At 34.0% G+C, this 25826-nt stretch overlaps 1 protein-coding gene across 18 annotated transcripts in view; it reads left to right on the forward strand.

Annotated features, from left to right (window-relative positions):
- The window catches only part of CPED1 (cadherin like and PC-esterase domain containing 1), a 310448-nt gene that overhangs the window by 136621 nt on the left and 148001 nt on the right, over positions 1–25826 (forward strand). For 13 of the 18 annotated variants that reach the window (XM_005550620.5, XM_065542507.2, XM_045388505.3 and 10 more), the window contains 7 exons: positions 1056–1223; positions 2338–2442; positions 4023–4192; positions 7700–7770; positions 9918–9968; positions 14701–14890; positions 15850–16018. In XM_005550620.5, the coding sequence (XP_005550677.3) occupies positions 1056–1223; positions 2338–2442; positions 4023–4192; positions 7700–7770; positions 9918–9968; positions 14701–14890; positions 15850–16018 (924 nt within the window). The remainder of the gene's footprint in view (positions 1–1055; positions 1224–2337; positions 2443–4022; positions 4193–7699; positions 7771–9917; positions 9969–14700; positions 14891–15849; positions 16019–25826) is intronic. The other 5 variants (XM_074035873.1, XM_074035879.1, XM_074035872.1 and 2 more) reach the window with 1 other exon arrangement.

The raw sequence follows: 25826 nt of genomic DNA on the forward strand, positions 1-25826 counted from the left end.
ATTCACTGTGGTTCAGAGAATTAACTAGTATGTGGAGAATCTATGAGTCTAATCTTGTCTATGTGTCTCTGTAAAATAAACATGAAGTTTTCTATAGTTCAAGTACTATTTGTGAAATAAATGTGGTATGAAGTCAAGCATGCATTAATGGAAAAAAGAAGATGTGTAGATAACAGAAAGTAACAGATTATCTGGTGTATTTACATGAGGTTATGAAAAGATAACCTTTATTGCATATAGATATTTAGTTTAAAATTGGTTTATATTTAATTAAAAAAACCATGGGAATTTTTGAAATTCTTTTTCTGGTATAGATATGTGTAGAGTGAAGTGTTTTTATCTATTTTGATTCTTTTCCTTTCTCTCAAATTAAATACAGTCATTCAGATCATCTCCCCCAACATATTTTTTTTCCTCTAACATAGCCCTTAGAAGCAAAAAGATAAAAAATAATTTATTAAATTAGTCTAAGAAAGTTGTACCTTGGAATATGGGGTGGGAAAAAAGGAAGAAGGGGAAAATAAAATTATGTGTAACTAGAAATCAGCTTTGTATAACATTTATGTGTCTTCAAACTATTATACAGGTAAACCAATTACATTATAGATGGCTCAGACGTTTGGTTAACTAGCTCCAAGATTTCTCCATAAAAATTTAAAACTTTATTAATTGACACTTTTAAATAGTCATTGTTTCCTTATTTTGCATGCATACCTAATAGTTTGTATTATGCTTTTTAAAATTGTGCGGAAAAAAATGTTATGTATTATCTTCCATGAAAGCATATTCTTCAGCTATAAAGGGTATCAAGATAAACTAATGTGACTTTATAATATATTAGTTTTCTTATGCTGTACATTAATTGTGTCTTTAAATTGTATCTTTAAAAAAACAAACATTATTCACATTTATAAAACTGTTGACCTCCAAAAAGACCACTAGATGTCAGTTCTGATCTATAATCCAACAGGAAGTAAATCCTGTCTTAGAAATCATTCCATTGCCTTAAAAGTAAATCGATGAAAAATATTTGCTGTGCTTTTGCTCTTTCAAAGGTACACGAGCATTTACATTTTCAAGATAATGATAATATGGACTTTGAGGACCAAAATACAGAAGAATTCCTTTTAAATGATACTTTCAATTTTCTCTTCCCTAATGAATCATCACTTTCCATATTTTCTGAGATATTTCAGAGACTTTATAGATCAGATATATTGAAGGTAAGTGCATATTTGTGTGCTGATAAATATTTTTTCAAGTCATTCCTTAGAAGGTGTCTTTCTCTTTATTGTGCAATTCAGCAACTTGATCATTCACTTGAAATTAATTGGTATCTATTATATCGCACTTTAATTTTTTCTGACCTCTGGACTAAGATTATTTTTATGTCAGCTAACTAGTCAAGTGACTGATTATCATAAAATAATAGGTTGAAAATTAAGTAAAGTGTTCATAATTTCTTATTTTTTCTTTTTCTTTTTCTTTTTTTTTTTTTTTTGACAGAGTCTCACTCTGCCACCCAGGCTGGAGTGCAGTGGCATGATCTTGGCTCACTGCAACCTCTGCCTCCCAGGTTCAAGCGATTCTCTTGTCTCAGCCTCCCAAGTAGCTGGGACTACAGGCATGCGCCACCACACCTGATTAATTTTTGTATTTTTAGTAGAAACAGGGTTTCACCATATTGGCCAGGCTGGTCTTGAACTCCTGACCTCGTGATCCACCTGCCTCGGCCTCCCAAAGTGCTGGGATTATGAAATGTTTGTGGGTATTATGAATAATATATATTGTATACTCTATAATACTTTTTTAGTTTTTAATTTTTTCTTTCATCTTTTAAGTTCAGAGAGTACATGTGCAGGTTCGTTGCATGTATTATAGAATAAAAGAAATGTTAGAACTCTTTGGAGGTAGTTTAGAATAGCAATGAGTGCTCCAGATTGATGTCAGAGGATTTGAGTTATAATACTAATTTTTTTAAGCATTCACGTCTATTGTCATGTTTGGGCAAATGCCAACGAATAGGGCATAGAACTTCAAAATAACATTGATTGATTTTTATAACACGTTAGCATCTCCCCAATCTCACTACCAAAGCATCATTGGGCTATTTTATCCAGGTCATCATTGAGCTATTTTATCCCTGTCAAATATGAAGCTTTCTTATATTCAGACACCACTGTGACAAGTTGAAGTTGCTATGTATTATTTAACATTAATTAGCTCGGTTGTTCATATAACTCAAAATTTGATTGGTTTATGAAATGGGAGGTAATTGGGTTGAACATGGTTTGACTTTTTAGCAATTGCTTAAGTTTTTTCCCCCTACCAATACAGGGTGAAAACTATCAAAAGGAACTAAATCAGTGTCTATCCTTAGAAGAAATTAACTCAATTATGACTTTCATAAAGGAACTTGGAAGTCTGGGACAATTCCAACTGGTAAAGCAAAAGTGACATTTGATTCTTTCTTGGTGACTGAGATTAGAATAAATCACTGTAAGCTACCTGATTTTGATATAAAACTAGATGAAGTATTTCTCTAAGAAATAGAAATCTTTATAAGCTACTTTGCTCTTTTCAGAGATCTAAGTAGCAAAATTAGCAAGATTTATATGCATTACTTTAAGAGTTTGCAAACAATATGTGACTTATTAAAGGTAAAATAATATGGGATTAGCAACTGCTAGAATTTGGCAGTTCTCAAGGGGAAAATGTCAACATTTTTCTGAAGAAGTTTTACTTTTAGCTTCAGAACATTTACATGCAACAAAAAGTTATTTCCACTTATTACATCCTTGTTATTTCTGTTTATTATTTCTGCTTATTATACCCTGTTTGTTTTTGTAAAATCATATAGAGTTGAAAATAATATTTTAGAAAACTGCTTAAACCTTAATTTCTTATAACTCTATATCAAACTTCAAAGAAAGAAAATGTAAATAATTATAACTTTAACTGGTTTATATCTTTTTTAAAAGGCATTCATTTTATCTTCTATGTATTTTGTTAATTCCTTGGTCAATATCAAAGGATAATTTATTGCATATGAAATGCGTATTCAATACTTGTTTTCTTTCCAGTTCTGATACTTATATAGACTAAAATCAATTTGTATTTTTCCACCTAAGATTTGTTCATATGAAATATCTTTTTGAAATAGCATTCTTAATCATTAATAATTTATTATTACCCTGTTTCACGCAAGTATTTATCTTACTTGTAAAAACTATATGAGATATATATGCATATACATACATACACTACTTGTATGAGTTTAATCAGCTTACTAAGTTAATTAATGAGTGTTTGATACTCCTTTTTCTAATTTAGTCCCAAATTTTGGAGGATTCAAAGTAAGCTAATTTCCCCAAAGGTAATTGAGTTGACACAATGTCATTTTAACTATTTGAAACTTATAAGTATTACTTTCACAACAGTTTGACTTAATACTATAAAAAGATAATAAAAGGGACCTGTCTTCACTCTTCAAGAATTTGTTAACTTTGGATACTGATAATATGGAGAACATTTCTCACCATAACTTGAGGAAGAACTAAATAATTACTTTGCAAGAGAAAGAGAAAATTCCAATTTCCTGGTTCTCACAGTAGAAAGGAGATAACCACAGATTTTTCTTTGCAGGGGAAAGAGGGGGAGATTAATATTTCTCACTCTGACATAATTCATTTGTAACCCAAGAAGCTGTCTCATTCTTCCTGCTCCCTAACTCTGTTATTCAGGTGTCTTCAGGTATCTGTAACGGGAAAGAGAAATCCATTTATATTCAATGAAAAGAAAAAAAAATCCCATTTGGAAATATGATCATCAACAAAATTAATTTCTTATAAAAAGTGGCATTTACATCAACAACTTCACAGAAATCTAATTTATAGTACTGACCAATGGATTTTTAGCAAATATCTGACTTTTTAGATAAATGACTAAGTATAAAGCTGTTCATAGTAATACTACATTATAATTTGTTTTCCATAACTTATGCTGATATTTTGTGTTCTCAGCTCTTCCCATCTACTACTCCTGGGATTCAGTCACTGATGCGTGAATTTTATGATATGGCAAATCCTGTGGGAAATCCTGGCTCAGTCGCGACCCAATACTGGTCTCTTTTAAATGTATTTGAACAATTTCAGTTCATGAATAAAAAGACACAGCCACATCCACTGGAATGGTAAGATAACCACAAATTTGAATTGTACAATCCAAAAAATCTCTAGTCTACAGATTGATTTCACAAGGCTTTGCTTATGTTAAAGCAGGCAGCAACAACAAAAAAGTGTGTCCAAATTTCCATACTGTAGAAAACAAATGTCTTCAGACACTGAAACCATAATGATTCTAGTGGTCTTCAAACACTTTAATAAAAATGTATCCAACAGTTTTTTAAACCAACAAGACTTGACTCCACTATAATGTTTAGAATTGAAAGTTTCAATCTAGTTTCCTTCTGTGATATATATTCTTGAATTGTGAGGGTATCAGACAGAAATAATTAGGTGAGATTTGTTTTATGAACCATCGGTCAGAGTGGCAGCTTGAGACAGTAAGATTATGTATTTAGAGAGTTTTTGAGGTGTGACTTTTTTCTGAGCAAAACCCATTGAATGTATATACATATGTTCTGTCTTTGTCACAATTCATATTTTGGTTTTAGAAGGTAGAACTTTGGAGTTTTTCCTTTTTTAGAAGATAGAATCTTAGAGGAAAATATTTGGGTAAGATAAAATTTCCCAACTTCACTTCCATTCTAGTGAGAATTAGTAATTAGGGAGTAAGAGAGAACTGAGACAGATAAAATTTTACCTCCACTAGTTAGGGAAAAGGGGCAACACCTAAGGTTTTTTTCTGCTTCTCTTTTATATGGATGGTATTACGGGAGTATTTGACTTTTCTACTGGCAGCAAAACAGAAGTAAACCTAAACCTCCTAGAGAGATGAAAGACTAAATGGCCCTGCCATAATCATTTAAGTCTTTTGCAGTCACCCTGGGCCATGGCTTTGGTTCTATTGACTTACACTTCACTTCTTTCTGCTCAGGATATAGTGAAAACAGTTCTATAAAAACTTTATTTTTACAATTCAAAAATTTGAATGATCGTATATTTGAAGAATTCTTAGGACATGTCTCAGGATCGGAATTCACTTTAGTTGCCACAGCTTTAAGAAGCTGGTATTATTTCCTCAATACCTGGAAGTAGTAGACCTATAGAAGAAGCTTTTGTTTATGTGTTTGCATATTAGGTTTTAAATAACATACTTCAGAGACACTTCGTGCTTTACACTCACTCAAATAATCTAAGACTGTCTCATTTATTATAGATGGGTGAAAAACAGACTCGATTTCCAAAGGAAGCTATTTAAAATTATTGTTTTTAACTTTGAGGAAGCTCCCTCAAGATACTCAAACTTTGGAAAGTTTGTTCCCAAGCAAAATTTTCTCAAACTCCACATAGGTTGTAAGATTAAGCAGTGTTCTGATCTTAAATTTAGAAGATTGAAGTCTCTTTCAATAAGAAAATTTGCTAATGGTCAGTGTTGAGTATAGTTGGAAAGGGTGAGGACTTTTTTGAATCATAGAGACTATATTCAAAAATCCCAACTTTAGAGTTTATGAAGACAAGGTTTGGACCCCTCTATATTTTGCAGTTTTCTTATCTGCAAAATATACATTATACTATGAACTATGTATGTTTCAGTATGATTACATAAAATAACTTTCGTTTGCTTCATAGCATCTGATACGCTGTAGCACAGGTAGGTAGTAAATATCAGTATACTTTCCTTTCCATGCTTCTATTCAATGATTATTTTAGCTTCTATAGTGTGGGTAATGTTTTTCTTTTTTAATGGGAAAAGCAAGACAAGTTTGAAATATTTAAGTTAATAGTGAGACAAGTAAACCTTATTATGTTTGTCAACAAGCAATTAGTATATTGCTAATTTCATTTGCATTCAAGAAAAAAATGCCCAAATCTAATTATCTTCAAGGTTACCGGTAAGTGTGTATATATTTAATTATCATTCATGCCATATTGCAATGAGGGTGCATGTTATATACATGTTCCAGATGAGAAAATGAAGTGCTAAGAAGATGGGTCGTGTGCTCAGGTTACGAAGCTAATAGAAATAGAGTTGGAACTAGGACCCTGGCCTTCTCATCCGTGGTCCAGTGCTTTGGTCCAGGACTCATTCATGGTCCAGTAAATCATGCAGACAGGGAGGTCATCATTGTCCTTATCTTCCCAATGGTTACCACAGTTTTTTTCTATAGAAAATATCAACTTTACGGATGTACACTATCTGTGTTCAATGACTTCATCTTTCATTTTCAGGAAAGATCATTCTCTTGTAGCAATGAGGTAAGAAAGTCAGGAAAGCATGACAATACTAGGTAATAGTTATGTATTTGTCCTGAGGCTCAAAATCCAGAGATCTCAACAGAATTAGTGTAAATCTGAAAAGAATGAAAATCTTAAAATCAAGGTTATGCACCATGTGCTAATTTTACCTTACTAGAAATACAGTTGCATTGTACATCACTCTAAGAAAATGCTTTCAATGAAAATCCACATGGATTTGAAACAATGTATTCACAAAATTATGCAGAAAATCACTGCAGGATGCCTTTACATACAGAGTGTCTCATTCCATTAAGATAGTAACCTTTCCAAACTTCAGTTTCTGTGCATTTCAGGGTCCTGTCTTTTGTAAGAGTCACCTGGAATAAACAGTTTTTAAAATAAAATTATCATGTAAAAAATTATCATGGTTTCCAGCATTAGCAATAATTTTAATTCCTTGATGCTTTTAAATTTCTTAGCTGATGTTTATATTTGGAGCTGAATATGTCTTATTTATCTCTTCTCCATTACAGTACCCAGCACAATATCTGGGACAACACATATTTCTAAAATATTGTATTTAACTCTCATAGCATCCCTGTGAAGTAAGGTAAACACTGTTATCTCCATTGCGCTGGGGTGGAAATGGAGATTTGCACCAGCACAGGAAAGTCTTGTCAGGGGCCTGCAGACGATCCTGCCTGCTGTTCTTTATCATCAGGACCAGCAATTTTTCTGTCTGCAATTTAAATTATTTTCGTCCCAAATCTGAGGATTTGAAGGGCAATCTGGCCAAGTATTTAGTTATACAACAGAGAAAGTTAGGTGAACACACCAGAATATAACTAACCCTTACTATTCACTACTGTTAATTAGAGTTTAAGGGTAGAAGACTTGGCAAGACATAGGTCGTTTTCTGCATGGTACACTTATATTTCTTCAATTAAATGTATGTTCTTCTCAGGCTGTGCCTCGGTGCTTCCAAGACGTTTTGCTCCAAAACAGTATAACTATAGCCAAACAGATTTCTAAGAAGAATGTGTATTCTTGAATCACTTCTGTTGGACCCAAGCTATCTGAGATTCCTCAGATTTGGACTGAGAGTGACTTTTTACCCTGGTTTTATTCAAATGTGCTTCTGCTGATTAGGGATGATGAGATTTCCACCTACTTCCTTTAAGGGTAGATTGCCAGTTTTGAGGATTGAAATGCAGAAAGCGTTTTTTGTGTTCATCAAAGTAACTGTGCCCACACGGAAGAAGAGATAGCGTTAGATGTAATTTCCATGAGTTTTGTTCATTTCATTAATCCAGAGTTGTTTGGCATTGCATTTGCAGGGATTCTTTCACAGAGGATAAGAACATTGAAAAACCACAAGTACGATTTGATGCAATAGAAAATAAAAAAGGTAAATCTATCTATCTATCTATAGATATAAATGTATATTCACACTTATTTCAACATAACTAAATACTTATTTAGTATTTCCTGTCAAAAAAAATTAGCAATCAAAAATGAAAATTAAATGAGGAAATACTATTTTTCCTTAAATTTGGAAAGAATTTTCTTAAAATAATAGAGAGGGAATCCAGCAATCCCACTACTGGATATCTATCCAAAGGAAATGAACTCAGTATGTTGAAGAGATATTTGTACTCCAGTGTTAACTACAGCACTACACACAATAGCCAAGATATAGAATCAAAGTAAGTGTTCATCAGTGAACAAATGGATAAACAAAATGGGGGTATATATACATAATGGAATACTATTCAGCCACGAAAGAGAAAGAAATCCTGTTATTTGTGATTTGTGACATAGATAGTCCTGGAGAATGTTAAGTGAAATAAGCCAGACACAAAAAGATAAAAACCCAGTAATCTCACTCATGTGGGATTGAAAAAAGTTGATCTCACAGAAGTAGAGAGGGGTTACCAGTTTTATGCTGTCATAGAGAGTAGAATAGTAGTTACTAGAGGCTGGGGAGGTAGGGAGGGAAGGAGGCGGCCAGAGATTGGTTATAGTTAGATAGAAGAAAAAATTCTGTTGTTCTATTAAACAGTGGAATGACTATCATTAACCAATGTATATTTTTAAATAGCTGGAAGAAAGGATTTTGAATAATCTCACCACAAAGAAATGATAAATGTTTGAAGTGATGGGTATGCTAATTAGCCACATTTAATCATTACACAATGTATACATGTATCAAAATATTTCACATCGTACCCCAGAATTATGTGTCAATTAAAATAAAACTTTAAAAAAGAGTTGGGGAGAGAGTAGGGAAATAAATATTCTCATAGTGCTGTTGGATGTATAAATTAGAACAACCTCTATTAAGGGGCCATTTAACAAAATGTAAGAAAAGTTTTAAAAGTTATTTTTATAGATCAGAAATTTTACTTCTAGATATTCATTTTAAGGAAATAATATATACAACACTTAATTACATAAATTATCAACAAATTTAAAAACTGGAGTTCATTACTATTGCAATAAGAGTGGACTGGACACACAAAGTAAGCTAGAGTCATCAAATAAAATGTTGTAAATTCATTCTTATGTTGTGAAAGAATATTTATGACATGAAAATTGTTTATGATCTATTGTTAAACCTAACAATTGGCTACCTCACCGTGAAGCTCAGGAAAAATTCGTGGTGATTTATATTTTTCCTCTTCGGCTTATCTCTATTTTCTCATTTTTTCATTCCAAAGAACATCTGAACTTTTTGTTACAAGAAAAAATTACTTCTAATTTTAAAAAGAAAAAAATGAAAAGAAGTACCCACACATATGTCTATAATTTTTTTTAGTTCAAAGTTCTTCTATTATGAAACAGGATTTAGCCCAATACAGTGGTTTTCAATGTGTGTCCCCCTCTCCCCAGAATCACCTGGAAAACGTAGCAATTCAGATCTACTCAATCAGAATCTCCGGTGATGAGACCCAGCACTTCGTGTTTTAACAAGCCCTTCCGATGATTCTGAGGCTAGAGTTTGAGAATAACTGGTTCAATAGAATGAATCAGTAGGTACAGTGGAGAACTGAGAGAAACTGCCTTTCTTTTACCCACCAGTTTTTTCCTCTATAAATGAATGATTTAAGCACCTGGAGTGTTTTATTCACTCATTTGTTTCATAAATATTTATTAAGGCATTTTTAAAATAAATATTTGGTTGAATTAAAAAATATAGAGTAAATATTAGTGGAACCAACTGGATGGCACTTCTATAATTCTAATGATTTGGAAAATTATAGTCATAGGATATAGAAACTATACGGCACCTTGACTGATCAACTTCAGGCAATAAATGGCATTTAGGCCATTCATTCTCTCTCTTAATATTTTTCTATTTGAAATAATAATTCTGCTGAGCTTTGGATAAAATAACTTATTTTATTGTAGCTTCCAGTTTTAGTTAGAAGTGTTCACTAGTATAATAAAAGTTAAATAAAAAACATGTTTTATTAAGTTATCTAATAGCTAAATGTTATTTTAAATTTTGATTAATGGTTTTTATTTTAAATTTACATTTCTGTTTTTTTTTAGCTGCAGTTCCACAAATTAAGAATGAAAATAAAGAAATACATTGCAGTGATGGTGAGTTGAGATTGAAGTGTTGTAGCAGCATAATCAACAATTAGGGAACAGCCTTATTTTGAAAAAAAAAAAAAACCCCATCATTTTATTATATTTGAGTATCTTAGGCTGCTAATTGTTAAAGTAAATTTTAGGAGTTATTAGATTTTTGAGGGAGTCAGTATCTACCACTTTTGCATAAGAACATAAAGCATTAGTTTTTTTGTTTAAGGACAATGATTTCCAAACCCACTTTGAAAGGCTTTAGGGGTTCTAGGGCATTGCCTTGGAAGCCTTTCAAATGTAAGAGCTTGGCTTATCAGCTTTATACACTGACCTTTAGGGGGCTCACTACCTGGCAGTGATTTATTTCTCACCAGATTGTTGTTGTAATGGTTAGTACTTCAGTAGAATTTTCTTTATAACAGTTAAGCCAATTTTCAATTTTTTAATTCATTTCTTCACCAAGACGTAATAGGAGAAAAATAGATACTTTTAAGTTTGTATTAACTTTAAATTTAAAAATAATTTTCTTCATTCTGGTCAATTAGACAATGATCTCACAAATATATCATCTTAGAGAGTCTAACTGATTTTTCCAAAGTCACAGAGTTATTAAATGCCTGAGCTGTATCACAAAGCTGGGTCTTCAGATTCTCTGTTCAAAGCTCCTGAATTTAGGCTGGGCACAGTGGCATGCACCTATATGCCCAGTGCTTTGGGAGGCCAAAGCAGGGGGATCACTTCAGCCCAGGAGTTCGAGGTTACAGTGAGCTATAATTGCATCAGGGTACTCCAGCCTGAGTGACATAGCAAGACCCTGTCTCTAAAAGAAAAGAAAAAGAAAAACCCCTGAGTTTTTTTTTTAATATTCTATAATATATTGTGGAAAAATTGAGTTCTATATAGCAAGATTTTTCTTGTTAATGCATACCTTAAATATATATATACACACATGCATGTGTGTGCATATGTATATATGTATGTATTTGGTGCTAAAAATCAACTTAGAAAATTTAGTTTTCCACAAATAAAAATCAATTTCAGTAAAACATTAAAGCTGAAAAAAAGTACAGATTTAGATTTAATTTATTATATTATTTTATTTATTTATGTTTTAGAGATAGGATTTCACTTTGCTGTCCTTGCTGGAGTGCGGTGGCACCATCATAGCTCACTGCAACCTTGACTTCCTGGGCACAAGCAATTCTTCTGCCTCAGCCTCCCAAATAGGTAGGACTACAGGCATGAGCTACTACAGCTGGACAATTTATGCAATTTTGTATAGAAATGAGGTGTTGTTCTGTTGCCCAGGCTGGTCTTGAGCTCCTGGCCTCAAGTGGTCCTCCTCTCACAGTACTGGGATTACAGAAATGAGCTGCCATGCCTGGCCTAATTTATTATTAATAGAAGTCTTTGAATTTAATAAAATCTAGTTTTTATCATCTAAAATGCAATTTAATTCATTCACGATGTTTTATCAGTATTGTTAAGTTAATGGTAGGCTGAGATAATAATATAATTTAATAGAATTAACATATATAGGCAATTAAAGAAAATGGCGTTTTAAATAAAGTATTGCTAATAGAGAATAAAGATAGCACATATTACTTATGCCATTCCTTCCCTGCACTCACCACCCAATCTCCTACCCCCAGAAAAATACATGCTACTCCATTCTCCTGGAAAACTGTTGTCTAGAATATGGTGGGAAAAGGACTAGTGAGAAAACTAGGAGCAAAATTAGAATGAACACTTGTTGAGGGTCTACTCTGTGCCAGGCCCAAGGCGAGATGAGACATCCAGAAAGCCACTCCGCCTCCTTGGGCTTCTATTTTCTCATTTGTAAAATGAAAGGATTGCACTGGACGATCTCACTTCCCGCCCCACCCTGCCCCTGCCCAGTTCCCAGGTAATATGGTGTAGATGATGTGAACATGTTAGATAGGCTCTTTAACTTCGTTCATGTTTTTATGCTGATAAAAATTAGTCCTGCCTGGATCTTTAGTAATTAATCTTCCTACTTTTATGGTATAAAATAAGATTTAAAAAATAATGTGAGGATGCCTCAGAACAGGTGGGATTATCTTTAAGAGTCTAGGCTCTTCTCATGTTCAATATGAGTTATGATTATTCCTCAAGAGGGCAATCAAATTCTGTGGTTAAAAGAAATCCATTAAAAGCAACCAAAACTTCAAACAGCTTTCCCATATATACTTGCCGAATAGATTAAGCAGGCTGCTACCACTGAACCTCGTGCTGAGTTCTCCGTAGATCTCAGGTAAGCTGGCCTGAGACAAGTTGAGACTGGGATGGGAAAGATGCCAAGCAAACACCAGGTGTTTGTAGGCGGCAACACTGATACTTCAGTGGAAGATGATGTCAGAACTAAATCAGCTTTCAGACAGGGGTTTAGGAGATAGTGCTCACACCAGAGGTGGAGACTTTCTGATGAAACCAAAAGTAAGCACTTGCTGAAGAGAACGATTGCACATTTATTTCCTGGCATCTAGGGCTGTTTCAGTTTCTAAGGAGGCAGACCCTCTTGAAAACTGTGACTATTAAGTGAAAGTACAAACTGCAGGGAAATTAACTCTCAGGGAATCTTTATAAAAATATATCCTATTAAGTTAAAGCACATCTTCTATGTTTGATTTTGAAAAAAGATCTTCCTTTTTATTATTCACTTAGCTAGTTCTGAGCAGAAAAGTGCAACTGTTTATATTCCCTTTGTGCCTGAGCAATGGTCATTTCCAAAGCACAGCCCATAACTCAATTCCAGCTTGTTTAATGTTATGTTAGGTTTGCAGCCATTTGAATCAAATCTCACGATTAATAATATCCCATTTTTATTGTGCTTATCTCAGGGTCTTTAACAGAGAAAATACTGGAGAGAAAACTTTGATGAAAAAAGAATGTATTATTGATAAGTGGTTGAATTTGAATTAAAAACTGTGGTCCTTTACAGAATGACTTCTAATAAAAACAATTTCTGCCTTCATTCTTTTTTATTATAAGAAAATGTCAAAGGCTATTAGCACCATTGAAATTATAGATGCAGACCACCTACATCTATCAGCCAGATACTATATTTGGTTGATCATTAGGTCAAATAACAAGTAAAATTAATGAAGCAGACAGTTTACCCAATTCAATGAGTTATTCAACCAACATTACTGGTTATTTTTTACTAAGACTTTTTTATGAAATAAAATTACAGTATATTGTATTATTATTGTTAGTAATTTATACGTGAATTTGTTTTTCTTCCATAGCCTGAGAAAACTATAGCTTATAGGTCAGAAATATGTAGGGTTTTTTTTTTTATTTTTCCTTTAATTGTTTTAGTCCATAATGGGAGCTAAACAGAGACCTAGTCCCCAGAACTAGAATGAAGCATCCATGTGGGTTAGTGGCACCCATCATCATGGATTTGGTGGTGCACCTCCATGTCCATCAAAGAAAAATAAAAATTTTGGTCTTGTTGAAGACAAAGTCTGGGCATAATGGGCAATGCAGCTGGAGAGCAAGACAGGGAAGGGCTTGTGAAATGCCTTGTTTGCCTTGTTGGGAGCTTGGAGTTGACTCTGGAAATTATGAGAAACCACTAAAGAATGGAAGACAAATTGTCAGATTTGATTTTAGGAAAATCAATATTATAGCTATGTAAAAACAGAGGATACAGTTAATAAACACAACAGTTAATAAAATAATCTCCTTTCTCTAAGTTCAGTTTTATAGCTTCCTGTAGCAAATTCTGTGTTATCTTTTTTGTTGCCATGTTAAATGTCACTGAACATTTTATGTAGGGAAACACCAAGACACTTTCATGTTACTGATTTTTGTAGAATTTTCTATGTTTATCTTTGTTGATATTTTGTTGACAATTGGAAAGTATTGAAAGAATGAAATACTCCTTGATATTTCTTTGAAAAACATTTTGTTAAGCTTTTGGGTAATTTGTTTATTCTAAACATTAACATTGAATATAATGTAACAGTAGCTGGTGTATGTGCCTATAAAGCTATTTTTCTTCTTTTTGTCACTGAAATAAAGCTGTAAACAATTGGGCTAACAAAGAGAAAGATTTTTTTAATGACTCAGAATCAATGGTATGTAGTAATATTCTAGGTTCTGTGACAGGATGGAGCAGAGTATAGTATTTCCTTCTTATACTTTATGGTACTTTCCCAAGTAAGGTGGCCTGAGAAGGAGCAGTTTCAGGATGCCCTTGTTTTTGTGTCTGTTTTGTATAATACTGGAGCTTGCAGTCTTTGCCTCATGCTGCCTATAAGATACTATATCAATCAAATGGCATTTCAATGACACTCCACATTAAGAAATTTTCCTCATTCCTTGCTGGTCCCCTTCTGCCACCATCCCACAGAGCCATCACTCCCACTTACACAGTGGCTTGATATATGCAGTAAATATCACAAAATGTTATCAATCCACAGGAGAGACATTTTCCCACCTTCTGTGCCTTTAAAATTTCAAGGACTGAGCAGAAATGCCATCTATATAACACCAACTAAAGTCAACAGCTGTTATATGAGGCAAATTCTACAAAATCTGATGAATTGAAAAGCCAGCTGCAGCCACAAATCATGTATGATCAGGGTACTGATTGGAAAGTCAGCAGGGATCATTGAAATTGTTCAAAGGAAACAGAAAAAGAAAAACCTATTCATCTATTATTTAAAGATATTTACCCACTTCACAGTTGTCTTTGTCATTGTTTTTGTTTTTTTAGCAGATAAAAACACACCATGTCATATCAAGCAGATCTTCACACATCCGCGTTTGGAACTAAATCCCGACTTTAATCCAAAGATCAAAGATTATTACTCTGAAGTCCCATTTGATGTGGTAACAGTGACAATTGGAGTGGAGACTCCTAAGTGTCAGTGCAAGGTGCACCTGTACGAGCAGGCAGGGCCAAGGTATGAGGATGTTGACTGGGGCTGTGTTGAGACACCCTACTGGGAAGCAGACATTTGATGTAAACTTTGAAAGTGGTTCAGAAAAGCTGATTCGTAAGATCAGTGGAAAGATTGCCAGGGTGTGAACTTTCGCCTTCTCATGTTTTTTAAAAAAGATTGGCAACCTTTGCAGCTCATCTTTGTAACAATATTTTAACAAGAAAGGATCTTGTTATATGAAATATAGAGAAGATCCATTAAGGAAAAAATCTCACTTATTGTTGTCTTCATGTTTTAACATTGCTGAATATGTCAAGTTTTTGAATATTCAAAAATTGATTGCTTAAACCAATTGGTGCACAATTTGTGGACACAGTACCACGAACTTTCCCAACCTCACTGGCTTTTTTTTCCTGTTGATTCTTTTAAAAGTCAGCAACTCTTTTGTTCATAATTTTAAACAGAAGATAGAACCTTATTCTGTGCTGTGTCCATAGCAAAGAAGATACTCATGGTTCCATGCTGTAGGGAAAGAAATGTACTTGGAACCCTTGAGAGCCAAGTCTAGTAGAAAGGATTGAAGTCAGGACAACCCGGGTTCCCTGACTCTTCTATGTGACTTTGAATGATGTGTTTACTAGTTCTAGGTCATGGTCTCTATATTTAAAATGGGAACAATCCTAGTTGTATTAAATGAGATAATGTGTGACCCTGGCAGGTGGCTAATAAATATTAGTTTCCTTTGCTTTAATTTATGGAAGATATAAGTTGTCCTGAAAGAACACTCTTGGCATAGTAAAGTACCGTGAAAGAGATATTTATTTATTTTCATATTTTAGGTTTCTTATGAAATTGTATAGACCTTTCCTGTTATTTATTCAAATAGGCATTTAGTAAATATTGATATATGAATCAGTTTGGGCTGAATAAATTTCCCCTATTCATATTCTCTCTCTTTCTCTCTCCCTCTTTCTCTCCAGGTTTGCCAGCTACCCTCTGGGCTTAGGAATGAACAAAATCTCAATATTTGTGGTGGATGAATCTCCAGCACATGGTGAGACCCTGATCACGTACAAACTCACCATCTATAGAGAAGACCGCCCAAGTCTGCCCTTGTTTGAGGCCTTCACAGCATGTGGTTTTGTGCAGGTAAGTGAAGTTTACATTTGCACTTGGGTTGAATTGGAAACGATCTGTTAACCCGGGTGAAAAATGCCAAATGAAAATTATTACAAGAAATTGTATGCTTTGAAATTGAAACTGGTCTCATTTCAAAAGAGTGAGAATCCCAGCCAGGTATCTAAGGCACCTCGTTGTGAGTAATTTTAGTGTGATGGCTACTGCCTGTGCTCATTGTGTTCCGTGGACTTATTGTGGTTAATGTTCAAAATACATGTCTGAGTACTCACACTTAGTTGTGAAATCGGTTTCACATTTTCCTTTTGAATTGGGCTATTTTTCTTGGATTTGTCCCTGGGTCTACTTTTGAAATTTTAAGCTAGATTTAGTAGAATTTACTTCAAAGACTAAGAGGAAAATTTATGAAACTATTTTACAGATGGAGTACTGGATAAATGAAACTAAATTTGCTTGGGATAGTTGTATTTCACATTCACTTCTCATACAGTAATCATTTCGCACGGCTGTAGTTTCTCTTGTGAGCAGCACATACCATTTTGTAACCAGCACATACCATTTTGTAACCTTGTTCATTTTGGAGAAGGGTGAATGTTACCCTAACACCTTTGTTCTATGGTTTCTCCCTATTTTTGCTCTTTTAAGGATCCTATGTATAACTTTGTATGTTTCCTCATGTCATATACGCCTTGCTACAGGTGATTCCAGGGAAGTAGTAATTGGTATTTTTATCACATATCTGCTAATTCACTCAGAAAGTACACTTGCAAATATATCATGTCAAATTAAATGTTACTGGGAGCTTCGAAGAATAGATGGTTAGTAAAAGAAGGGTATTGCTGACTGGGCCTTGACAGATAGTACGGTTACCATGTTGTTTTTATCAATGTAACAGTCAGACACAGTAATCACCCCGCCACTGTCTTACCTGTTTCCAAGAGCTTTAAAAATCTCAGGGGTTGGTATAGCTTTTATTTTTTAAAGAAAAGTGATCACTAATTTAGGACTTACCACTAAATCAAATGGAGTTTCACATTGGTCTGAAGATTCATTCAAAGAAACACAAAGATGTTATTCTCCAAGATATTAATAAGCATACTTAACAAAGAGTAGAATAGAGTTCCATGGTCAAATAAACCCACTGGTTGGTGAAACAATAAGCTAAACAAAGTTAAGTAGATGTCTTTACTATAGGACTTCTCTGAACCTCTAATATACTAATTTAAATAGTGATTCATTTATAGTATGGAAAATATATAGTGTGCTTCATTTCCAAACTTATCTGATATGGTTTTAATGGAATAGCTATTAATATTTTTTTGTGGGACAGATTTGAGGACACACTGGTCTACACTATGGAGAAGACTTTAAAATATGTTCCTCTCAGGTTTTGACCTTTCAATTTGCTTTATTTGGATTGCTGTCTCAACCTGCTTCTGAATTGAAGGACAAATAATATAGCCACACCAAAAATGTTTTAAAAAATAAACAAAAACTTAGAGGGAGGTATGCTTTTGTATATTTGTGTATGTTTATGTGTGTATAATTATTTCTAAACTAAATATTCTTACCCTTTTTGGTGGAGCATTTTTTTTTTCATACATTGCTGGGAGAAGTGTGAAATGTTTGACCACTTTGGAGAACTTTGGCAATATCCACCAAAGCTAAATATATATAAATGACTCAGCAGTCCTTCTAGCTATACACCTAAGATAAAGGAAGTCATGTGCCCATGAAAAGACACACATACACAAAATATTCATATTGGTTTTATTCATGGTAGCTAAAAGCTGAAAATAATTCAGTAAGAAAGGAAAAAAATCCAATATTATACTATTGGGACATTAAAAATAAATGAAGTATGGATACACACAAATATGAAAGAATCTTCAAAACCTTGCATTCAGAAAAACAAGCCAGACATCAATAATGAATGCTAGCAAGGATGTGGAGAAAAGGGAACCCTTGTACTCTGTTGGGGGGAAAATAAATTAGTACAGCTACTATGGAGAACAGTATCGAGGTTTCTCAAAAAACTAAAAATACAACTACTGTATAATCCAGCAATCCCACTGCTGAGTATATTTCCAAAATAAGGGAAATCAGTATATTGAAGAGAAAACTGCATTCCCGTGTTTGTTGCAGCATTATTCACAATAGCCAAGATATGGAGTCAACTTAAGTGTCCATCAATGGATGAATGGATAAAGAAAATGTGGTACGTATATACAATGGTGTATTACTCAGCCATAAAAAATGAAATCCTATCATTTGTAACTGCATGGATAAAACTGGAGAATATTATATTAAGTGAAATAAGTCAGGAACAAAAAGACAAATATCGCATGTTCTCAGTCATATGTGGGAGCTAAAGACAAGTGGATATCATGGAGATAAAGAATAGAATGCTGCTTAACCATAGGCTGAGTAGGGCAGTGGAGAGGGCGGGATGAAGAGCAGATGTTAATGGGCACAAAAAAACACAAATAGAAGGAATAAGGTCTAATGTTCAATAGTATAACAGGGCAACTGTAGTTAGCAGTAATTCATGGTATATTTCACAACAACTAAAAGAGTGGAATTGGAATGTTCCTAACACAAAGAAATGACAAATACTTGAGGTGATAGATATCCCAATTACTCTGATTTGATCATTACACATTGTATACTTGTATCAAAATATCACACGTATTCCATAAATATGTACAACTATTAGGTATCCACAACAATTAAAAAAATTTAAAAGAAGCCAGATATATAAAGAAATACTGTATTTCACTTACATGAAGTTCAAGAGTAAGCAAAACTAATCTATGTTTATAGAAGTCAGAATAGCAGTTACCTAGAAGGTATGGGTACCACTAAGCATGAGAGAACTTTTTGGGCAAATGTCCTATATTTTAATCTGGGTGGTGGTTACATATATAACTAGGTGTTATGTAGATAAAAATTTAATTGTGCACTTAAGATTTTTGCAATCTACTGTTTAAAATTATATAATATATAAAATATGCATGTGTATTTGTGTGTATATATATAAAATTTTGTATACTGCATATAAATTATACCTCAATAAATTAAGAAAAAAGATTGATGGGAAAGTTATATATTCCTTTCTTCCATGACATGTTTCTCCAATGTTGTATTGATCAGAAATGAGTTAATTATCATGCCATTACCTGTACCCTAGAACTTAAAGTATAATAATACCAAAAAAAAGAATAGATTATGTCAGAAAAATGTTAGTATATTATCAAGAAAAATATTAGAAAATTCTTGTGGGATGAATCCTACAAATGATTGCAGAAAAGTATGTTGGTAATTTATAAGAATCATTTCCACAAGGTCTTAATTTAAAGTTTATGTGTGGTCCCACAGTAAGTACTATATTTTATAACATGGAAAACTATCTGATAAGCACTAGTACTTTTTAGAAAGTGTCAAATGAGTGAACAGAAAAATGTGGCATAAATAATGTGGACTGCTTTAGATACTTTACTAGGCACAAGTGGCTTCATGAGCTGGGGGAAGTCAACAGCAGGGGTAAAATGTTCTCACCATAGATTCCACTTAAAATTCTAACCCATAGACTTTTCTATTATTTCTCTTTTATATGTCATCTCATTAGTGTCGTTAGGTTTCAAATTAATAGCTAAGCAGATATACATCATGAGACTTACAAATTTTTAGTTCTCCAAGCTGTCCTTTTTTTGTTTTGTTTTGTTTTGTTTTCTGTCAACAACCACAGTGTCCTCACAATATTTGTAGGGTTGAAATCTAGAGTCAAACTATTGCAGTTTAAATGATAAGCTGTTCCATTTGAATCCCCAAAGCCTATTCAGGCAAATCTAAAGGAAAATGAACTAAACTTTTATTAAATTTTATTTATAGATCAAAGGGAAAATTATAATTTCTCCCTACATTTCAAATTAGATTTTGGCCTAATGAGAACCCCATTATTAAATTTTAAATAAACATTCTGTTAATCTATTTGTGTTGCTCTAACAAAATACTTGAGACTAGGTAGCTTATAAAGAACAGAAATTTATTTCCTTTAGTCGTGGCGTCTGGGAAGTCCAAAATCAAAGCACTGGCCTTTGGTGTCTAGTGAGGTTCTTCGTGATGCATCCTCACATGGTGGAAGGGGGAAATGAGCAAAAAGGGAAAATTCTATGTCCTCAAATGGGGAAAGATGCAAAGGGCAGCAAAAGGGTCTAAAGTAGTTCCCTTCAGCATTTTTATAAGGCACTAATCCATTTATGAGAGTGGAACTCTCATGATTTAATCACATCCTAAAAATCTTAATGCCATCACAATGGGGATTAAATTTCAACACATGAATTTTGGGGACATTCAAGCTACAACACACTTAAAAGACTATCCACTTCCAAATAACCAAAGAAGAAGAAACCAATTTAAGATTAATCAAGCCTCCTAATTTCTCCTTTCCCTATTCTTACCTTCAGAGCATCGACTCTGCATGTTACCGTTTTGCCAAAAGACTAACATGGCAGAGTAAGCAAAGATAAAGCATACCAGTCAATTAAAAAATCAATTTCAACAACATTTTGATAACTAGTAAGATAATTTGATTAATTTATTAATAGACATTTTATCAAACATTGTTAAGTACCTACTTAGCCATAATGAACTATTTGAGTTTATTTAATGTCTATATTTTAATTATTCTTATGCTAATTAGAATTTGTATATGAGTGTCCCAGAGACAGATCTTAGTTTAATTAGCTCTTAGTTTAGTTATTACCAGTAAAGGAGAAAGAGTTAATTTACATAACATATAACCAGATTGGGAGTAGAGTTTCTCAATCGCAGCACTATTGACATTTGAAGCTGGATATTTCTTTGTTCCAGAAAAGTTATTCTCTTTATTGTGGGATGTTTGGCAGCACTCTTGGCCTCTATCCGCTAGATTCCTGTAGCAACTCCTCTCCCCAAGACGTGTCAGCCAAAAGTGTCTTCAGACATTGCCAAATGTCTCTTGAGGGACAAAGTCAACCGTGATTGAGAATCACTGGTTTAGACAAGTGGGTTTCTGGTTTTCTGCTGTCCTATATGTTTACTAGGAGTGTGAATAATTTGTGAGTAATCCTTCAATGTTGTATGTTGGAGAATCATTCTTATCTTTCATCTTTGTATTTTAAATCATTTCTGCACACAGTGGTACTATTCTGACAGCTCTTTATTCTATTCGTCAATCTGCCTTCTTTTCTGTCCAATGTAATTATTACAATCAGAAACGTGCATTCAATTACAGAAAAGATTGTTAATAAAACATAAAACATCATATAATATAATAAGTCTGTTATTTCATTTTGATTTACCCATAAACAGTATAATGTTTTGCTGTTAGGAAGACAGATTTAGAAATTAATATACTTATTGCGGCTAGAATATGTCATGTTTAGGAATTAATAAACTATACTTATGTTATAAGAAAATTTCTATACACATAGGGGAACATTTCTTTTAATATCCCTTTCCAAATCAAAAACTTTTGACATGGAGAACAATATAATATTCACACAAGTTGATTTGTACAGATGATCTATGGTGTCATATTCATTTTGCCCTCAAAATGTTGCACCAGAATAGAGTCATAAATAAAAGCTACAGAAAGGTTATATACAGGAGAAGCCTGGAGACTACTTTTCACAGATCTGTTTGAAACAGCTTTCATTTAAAAACAGATCATACCAAGAAAGGAGAAAATCATATTTAAAAAATTATCTAGCATTTAGCTACACATTTGAAACTGGCGTTTCATGACTTATTTTTAAAAAATCAATTAGCCATCTAGTTTCTGAGATATTAAATGATGTGTGAATGACTTCAGTTATGATATTTTGAAATGTTTTAGAACTCATTTATTTTTTGTACCCTTCCAACACCATAGAGGCTATTATAAAATAGCTGAAGTGATAGGTATCTAATAGCAAATATCCATAATAAGAGAATAGGGAGTGCATTTATCAATAATCATTTAATAAAAACCTATGAGTTTCCAAAGTTGTACTGACAATTAAATACCGATTTTAATGGTTATTAGTTACCTTGCCTACTTCAGCTTACCACAGGAATATGATTTAATTTTTTAACAATACAATATGTGCTATAGTGAAATGCTCTCAACTAGTAAGGCTTATTAAGTACCTGCCATACACTTTGTTCTGAGAAATATGCTATGTGCTACAGGGGAATACAATAGCAGCAACCGCAGCAGCCAAGGTAATAAGTGTAGCAGCAATGCAGCATTTCTAGAACTTTTGTTATGTGCCAGGTATTATGTTAGGCACTTTACCTTCTTGCCTTATTTAATGTTTACCCCAACCTTGAATATAGGTGATTTTTAATCCTCCTCTTATTTTTTAACATACGGAGAAACTAAGGCTTTAGAAAGGTTAGAAATCTTGTCAACCCTTTCTATGAGATAGATCATTAGTAAAGGTGGAGTTTGAATATGGGTCTTGCTGACTTCAGATCTAGGAAGAAAGAAAGAGAGCAACTAAAGAAATAGGAGCAGATAGTATGGAAGATGCCAGACAGGAAGAACTTGTTGGGAATTGGGGAACAGAGGTAAGAACTGGTTGGGAGTTAGAAATGAGATTGAGTGAACTGGGCTGCTCCATAGATTGTATTCCTGACATTTGTGGGACCTAGTCACTTTTGCCTTTGTAGACCCTTTGTTCTGATAAATAAATAAATAAATATTACATTTTACAATAGTGTTGATATAAAGACAAATATATTTATATTACAGATGTAGACTATCTTCTCTGACTGAAAAGTCTTTTTTTTTCTGCTTTTAAAGAAAATAAAAATTTGGGGGCCCCTAAAAATTTCACCTGCTGTATGCACTGTGGCTGCTGTGCCTAATAGAGAAGTTGGTTCTATTCTTCCATTTCACTCTAAGAGATCTTTAGCAGTGGCACCTACTTCAATATCAAATGACCTGGGCTGTTGGCATCCTTTCAAGTCTTGTTAAGTGCCCTTGATTTAAATGCATAACATTTGCAGGTATTTCAGATTATTTGTCCATGGACTGAGCCATCCTTTACCAGTGAGCCATCCTTTACTATCATTTACCAAGAGCCCACAAAGCACCTAGGGAAGCAAAATGTTATTTTCATGAGCAGCAGGTGCACAGAGACGTTCTGAGTGCATAGACCTCCCCAGTGGCCAGGAAGCATTTGCGTACATCCAAGGCTTGGGAGGTTTTGTTTAACATTCAGTTTTCTTATAAAGCAAGCAAAGATCAGAGTGGCATATTCTTTCAATCATGATCTGTTTCAGCACTTATATAAATTACCTTTTGTGTTGATGAAAAAGAGTCATGTTAAACAGTCACCTCATGAGGTCATGCCACTTATGATTGATAGATTATCATTTAAATAAAAACTTTTGCTCAGCACATTTGTTTTGCATGTTTCTCCAACTCACATCTGCTCCCTCTGCTAAAAGAAGCAAACTTTTGCTACCTAGCAGCACAGCAGGGCCAATACAATGTGCAGGAGAATTGGGTCTTCCTAGCTTCTGACAGCATCCAGAGAAGTTTCTCTAAGTACCGCCTTCTTCAATATTCCATCATTGTTGCTTCAAGTTTATGTTTTGACATTCTAAGAATTTGTCTTCTGATTTCTGAACTGGACATAGAAATAGAAAGGAACCCTGAGAGTTTTTTTTTCCTAAAATATTCTGCTTGAGTAGCTGGATTTCCAATGTGACATTTGAAACTTTGAAAGAGGTTGTGGCTAAAAGACAAGTAGAGGGAACCTCTTTTTGATAATGCCAGTCCCTGATGCCCATGTCTTTATGGGCTTTTAATTGCTCCAAAATTTTATCTTTTATCTCTCTTTCTACACTTCCTTCCCCATTTTACAAGCCAAACTAACTCAAGCAAAGGTATATACCAGCATAGTGAGGATGGTGGTGAGAGAAGAAATCTTAGGTACAAGGTTAGGCATTTTGTTTTCATAATTTCAGCTTTTATATTAGATTCAGGGGGTACCTGTGCAGGTTTCTTACATGAGTATGTTGTGTGATACTGAGGTTTGGGGTACAGTTGAACCCACCACCCAGGTAGTGAGCATAGTACCAAAGAGGTAGTTTTTCAACCCTTACCTCCCTCCCTTTCTCCTCCATCTAGTATTGTCTATCATTGCCATCTTCATGTCCATGTGTGCCCAGTGTTTAGCTCCCACTTATAAGTGAGAATATGTGGTATTTGGTTTTTTGTTCCTGCATCAATTCCCTTAGGATGATAGCCTCCAGCTACACCCGTGTTGCTGCAAAGGACATGATTTCATTCTTTTTTATGGCTGTGTAGTATTCCACATGGTGTATATGTACCACATATTCTTTATCCATTTCACTGTAGATTGGAATCTAGGTTGATTCCATGTCTTTGCTATTGTGAATAGCACTGCGATGAACATACAACTGCATGTGTCTTTGGTAGAATGATTTTTCTTTTGGATATATGCCTAAAAATGGTATTGTTGGGTCAATTGGTAATTTCGTTTTAACGTCTTTAAGAAATCTCCAAACTGTCTTCCACAGTGGCTGAGCTAATTTACACTCCCACCAACAGGATAAGTATTTCCTTTTCTCTGCAGCCTCAGGTTGGGCATTTTTATAAGTCCTTTTCCCACAGCCAAACCAAGTCTAAAACATTATTATTATTATTATTATTTGAGATGGAGTTTCACTCTGTCACCCAGGCTGGAGTGCAATGGCACAGTCTTGGCCCACTGCAACCTCCACCTCCTGGGGTCAAGCAATTCTCCTGCTTCAGCCTCTCAAGTAGCTGGGATGACAGGCCCCTGCCACCACACCTGGCTAATGTTTGTAATTGTAGTAGAAACGGGGGTTCACCATGTTGGCCAGGCTGGTCTCAAACTCCTGACCTTGTGATCTTCCCACTTCGGCCTCCCAAAGTGCTGGGATTACAGGCATGAGCCACAGTGCCTGACCAATTTATTATTTTTTTAAAGATATTTTTGGCTTTATCAAACAACCAAGTTTGGTTCTATATAATATAAGTTAAAGCAAATGAAATCTTTTCATTTGGGCCAGTGGTTCTTTCATTTCAAATGGTTCATTCATTTCAAATGGGCCAGTGGTTCTTAACATTTTGGAGGAGGCAATGTGCCCCTTAGAATATCTGATGAAACTTCTGACTCTTCATCTCAAGAAATAATGTACATATATATGCTCAATGCTGTATACAATGTCAAAGGTATGAAAAGTCTCAGGTAAAAATTCCTATCCTAGTAACTCACAATCTGAAGCAGAATATTACTAGCAGTGACACACATAATAAGGATAGTTTCATTTCTGGCATAAAATATACATGATTATAATTCAGTTTATTGAGGACCTGCTTTGTTCCAGCAACTGCACCATTTATACACATTGTTTCATTTGTAGTTTTAATGATAAGGAAATTGGTGTCTATTTAACAATATAACATTTGGGAATCGTGTGCTTTTTCAATGATCTGTATTAGCACCATCTGAATCAGCAATTGTTATATTTCTCAAAGCAAATTGCCACCGAATCTAATATTTGCCTTAGAAATAAATATCCATAAAGGGCTACTAGCCCTCGCTTTCTTCTTGCAGACTCACAAAGTGGTTATGAGATGTAGGCAATGGTGCTCCTGAAAACCCAGAGAAACTGAACAGTATATCATTTGGACTATTTATATTGTCCTCATTAGTTAAAGCCATTGGTGTGCTTTCTTTCAGCAGGCTATAACAAATTGTTTTTTGTTCAAAGAAAGGTCAGCCCAATGTTTCTA

This window comes from Macaca fascicularis, chromosome 3, assembly GCF_037993035.2.
Source record: "Macaca fascicularis isolate 582-1 chromosome 3, T2T-MFA8v1.1".
Taxonomy (NCBI): Eukaryota; Metazoa; Chordata; class Mammalia; order Primates; family Cercopithecidae; genus Macaca; species Macaca fascicularis.